Source organism: Egretta garzetta, unplaced genomic scaffold, assembly GCF_000687185.1.
Source record: "Egretta garzetta isolate BGI_Z169 unplaced genomic scaffold, ASM68718v1 scaffold40, whole genome shotgun sequence".
In the NCBI taxonomy this organism is placed as follows: domain Eukaryota; kingdom Metazoa; phylum Chordata; class Aves; order Pelecaniformes; family Ardeidae; genus Egretta; species Egretta garzetta.
The window spans coordinates 4,802,266-4,805,895 of record NW_009258484.1 but is presented as its reverse complement, the minus strand read 5'-3'; the positions used below and the strand labels follow the sequence as shown (position 1 = coordinate 4,805,895).

At 38.6% G+C, this 3,630-nt stretch overlaps 1 protein-coding gene across 1 annotated transcript in view; it reads right to left on the bottom strand.

The window, feature by feature from the left end:
* Positions 1 to 3,630, bottom strand: part of UBL3 (ubiquitin like 3) — a 60,410-nt gene that overhangs the window by 8,716 nt on the left and 48,064 nt on the right. Inside the window, exon 2 of the mRNA XM_035900328.1 lies at positions 1,959 to 2,067. Coding sequence (XP_035756221.1) covers positions 1,959 to 2,067 — 109 coding nt within the window. The remainder of the gene's footprint in view (positions 1 to 1,958; positions 2,068 to 3,630) is intronic.

Genomic DNA, 3,630 nt, shown 5'->3' with positions numbered 1-3,630 from the left:
GCCGTGAGGTGTTTAAAAGAGGGGGAGACCGTGTGCTTAGGGACATGGTTTAGTGGTGGGATGGCAGGGTTAACGGTTAACGGTTAAACAGTTAAATGGTTAACGGTTGGACTTGATGATCTTAAAGGTCTTTTCCAACCTAAACGATTCTATGATTCTGTTATATAGAGAAAATGGGGGGGAGCAGGGGGGAAGAGAACAGGAACCTACCTAGAGGATATACATTAATATAAACCTGGCATTTTCCACTACAAGTCAAGACATCCTTAATTAACAACTGCATTGCCAAAAGAGGGGGGGAGAGATTTGCCTTAATCCTGCCAGCATGTAACTGGTTTCATTACTTTTTTCCCCACAAGATCATGACAAGTCAAAAAGGTGGTAAAACCAATCATTTCATATCATCTCTATTTCAAGGAAAATTTAGTCCTTATCAAGATTTCTCAGTGGCAGGGCAAAGAAGAGCACTCAGTCTGAAAACAGCCAGTGGGCTAATGTTTGTGAAAACCTATACATTATTCTGAAGTAGATTTTTCCTCAGTCTTTTAAATTGACACTATTCTTCTCTGCACAGGCAATTAAACGTTCATCAAGATCTGGAGCACTCCCTTAGGACAGCAGGTATTTGAACTGAGGCTTCCATGTCCGCTTCTACTTTTTCTTTAAAAAAAGAGACTTTAAAGTCTGGATTTCTTCCTGACTCTAAACTCAGAATCTGCAGCCTTCAGGCTCTTCACCAGACTGGGAACATGAGACCACATGTTCAGTAATAAACTTGACTTAAAAAAAAAAAATCAGTTCTGCCTTTACTTATTCAGATAAAAGTACACACAGAACATTTGGTCATGACAACTATGTTGTAGGCACACATTAAAATATGTACAGCAGCTGCACAGATGCTATATCAACCAGACTCCTTAGTGCAAAAGTGTTTTACATCTATATCTAATACTGCAGACGACTAAAGACCTCGTCCTTCATTACGTATTTTACTAAATACATAATGCTGCATCCCAGCAAAACAAACAGCAAACAAGTCCCCTGAAATCCTGTTCTTCCTGACCTCGAAGACCAGTTTAAGGCCTAAAATATGGATTATTAACACTAACTTTTTGGCATGAATTACTGTCTACCATACCTCTTTGACAAAGGCACCACAGAAGCAAATATTGCAGTGCTTTAGTTTGTGTAAATAGTAGTCTTTTTAACATCAAAACAGTAACCCAAATGAAGTCCTGTACCAAAAGAAGCATTTTCTTTCATCATATGTACTGCTATGTCTCTGTTTTAGATATTTTCCCATGAAATCATAGTCGGGAAGAACAGAAGCACTTTGTTTTTGTGGAACTATTCACATATGTGAATACACATCTTAAGTTTTCAATTCCATTTTCCAAAGCATAACACCAAATATATTCATACAAACAACCTTGGTTTCCCTTGGTCTTCTAATGTCTCAAAATGTTCTTTTCTATTTGATTCTTTTCTGGAAAAATTTCATCATTACAGATCCCTTCCAAGATGAGGCAGTAAGGAAGAAGTACTTCAGGCTCAATTTCACTAATGCATTCCTGTGACATAACATGTTTTACATTAGCTGTCTTCATGTAAGAGGTTTTATATCTCCAACATTTCCTCACACTTACTAGATCCTCTAATATGATTGATCAAGAAAAGTGTCTAAAGATAGGGGAAAGCAGTACTTTGGTTTGGGGAAGCAAATTTTAGAAATAAAATGGGAAATAGTCCAGACACCTAAAAATCTGCCCAACCGAAGAAACAGGGAAAAAGAAGACAAGATGACAATTGTATTTCTATATAAATCTGTGCCCAGAGACGCAATAAACATACGTTATTTAAATGTTGAGAACAGAGATCGGTTTATTGACACTTTAGTCTGAAAATACAGGGAGCTTCTAGCTTGCCAGTTAAAAAGCCAAAGCCATGCAGCTACTCACCCATTGGCCAGTTGTCATACACGTGTTTTGCGATATCTGCAGCAGAGTCATTCGGTGAAAATAGGAACTCTTTCGTTTTCCCGCTTACCAAGATGAGGCGCAAATTTATCTGTTAAAAAAAAAAAAAAAGGAGTATTAAGAAAGTACCCAGAAAAGACTTAAATAACTATGTATTTTTTTAAGGTTACTAAAAAGTTGCCATTGTTTTTAGAAGAAGATTGATCCAAAGTGATTTGAGAAAACAATTTAAGAGGGTGTTAAAAATAGGGTCAATGAAGTCAATAAAATTTTGTTTGTTTACACATAATCTAGGAAGATTAAATTCTAACAGCTGGCATTTTTGATGATAAACACCAGAAGATTCTGATAGGTATCGACTGAATCAACTGTGCCATTAAAAAAAGCTTTCAGCAGAGCAGAAAAAAAATTCCAACCAAGACACACTGGCAACATATCTTCTTGAATGAAGAGAAAAAACACAGACCTGAAAAATTAACCCAAACAGAGAGCACTAAAAATATCAAAATCTGCACCTGAATAGCCTGTGAGCCTCAGTAAAAGCCCTAGCACGCTCCCTCATACGGTATTTGTCAGCCCTGATCTCACCCACTGCATCTCCTACAAAACACCAGGGAGTCAGCCAGCCTCCTTCCTCAGTCCCAGCTGCCACAAAACTTGAATCCCTCTGCCAGTCTTCTGAACCCAAAACTTTGTTCCACTGCTGTTTTTCATCACAAGCAGAGTGGTTGAGATCCACATGCAATACAGGAATAACACTACTTCATAGTTTTTCTACCATCGATTTCCTTTATCTAACCACCAGCATCTTTAGCTGTAATTTTCCTCTCTTCTATTTGCAAGTTACTGAATATAATTCTTTTTCTACACAGCCTTAAAATAACCCGTATGCAGAGCTCACTATGATGTCACTTACAATGCAAAAGAAATTAAATTTGGGCTCCTCAAGCAACTGCTAGCAAGGTCACAAAATGTGTTTGGGTGGCTGGCACTTACCAATGCCCATGGCACGGAGGAGTCTAGCTGCTTTTGTGTTTTGGCCTACAAGCCTAAACTGCACCAACTTTTAGCAAGACTTTACCATGCTAAGTGCTTGGGTACTTTTTTCCAAATCACACATGGCTCTCAATTTAAATTAAGCTGCAACAAAGCTTTCCTTGTTGGAATTCAGTATAAACTGTGTTCTAGATCAAATACAAGAGGAAAAATTTACAGCAACGCCCAAGTTTTCATAACTTCTTCAGGGTCAAAAATCTCAGGACATCATATCCACTGAACATGACAGTCCTGCTTCAGTTACCTACTCACCACTTATTTCAGAAGCTCTCCAGACAGATCGTCTATTCTCTCTTGAATGCTTTGGCTTGGATTCATCCCACCTATCTTTGAGCACCTAATGGAGGTATCCAAATTACAATCTCTTTCATCCTGCACACTTCAAGGCCAATGAAGAAAATGACTCCTCCAAAAAGCAATTCAGTCTCTACTTCGAAGTGTAACAAGGATAAAAAGTTAGCATAAAAGGGCTAGGTTCCCCTCCCTGTCCCCCTGCTAACGCCCTTCAGAAAATATGAGTTCTGCCATCAGCCCAGGAAAGATGCCAAGTGGTAGCTGTCTCTGAGAAAGCACCACAGCCACGGTAAGAGTATCGCTG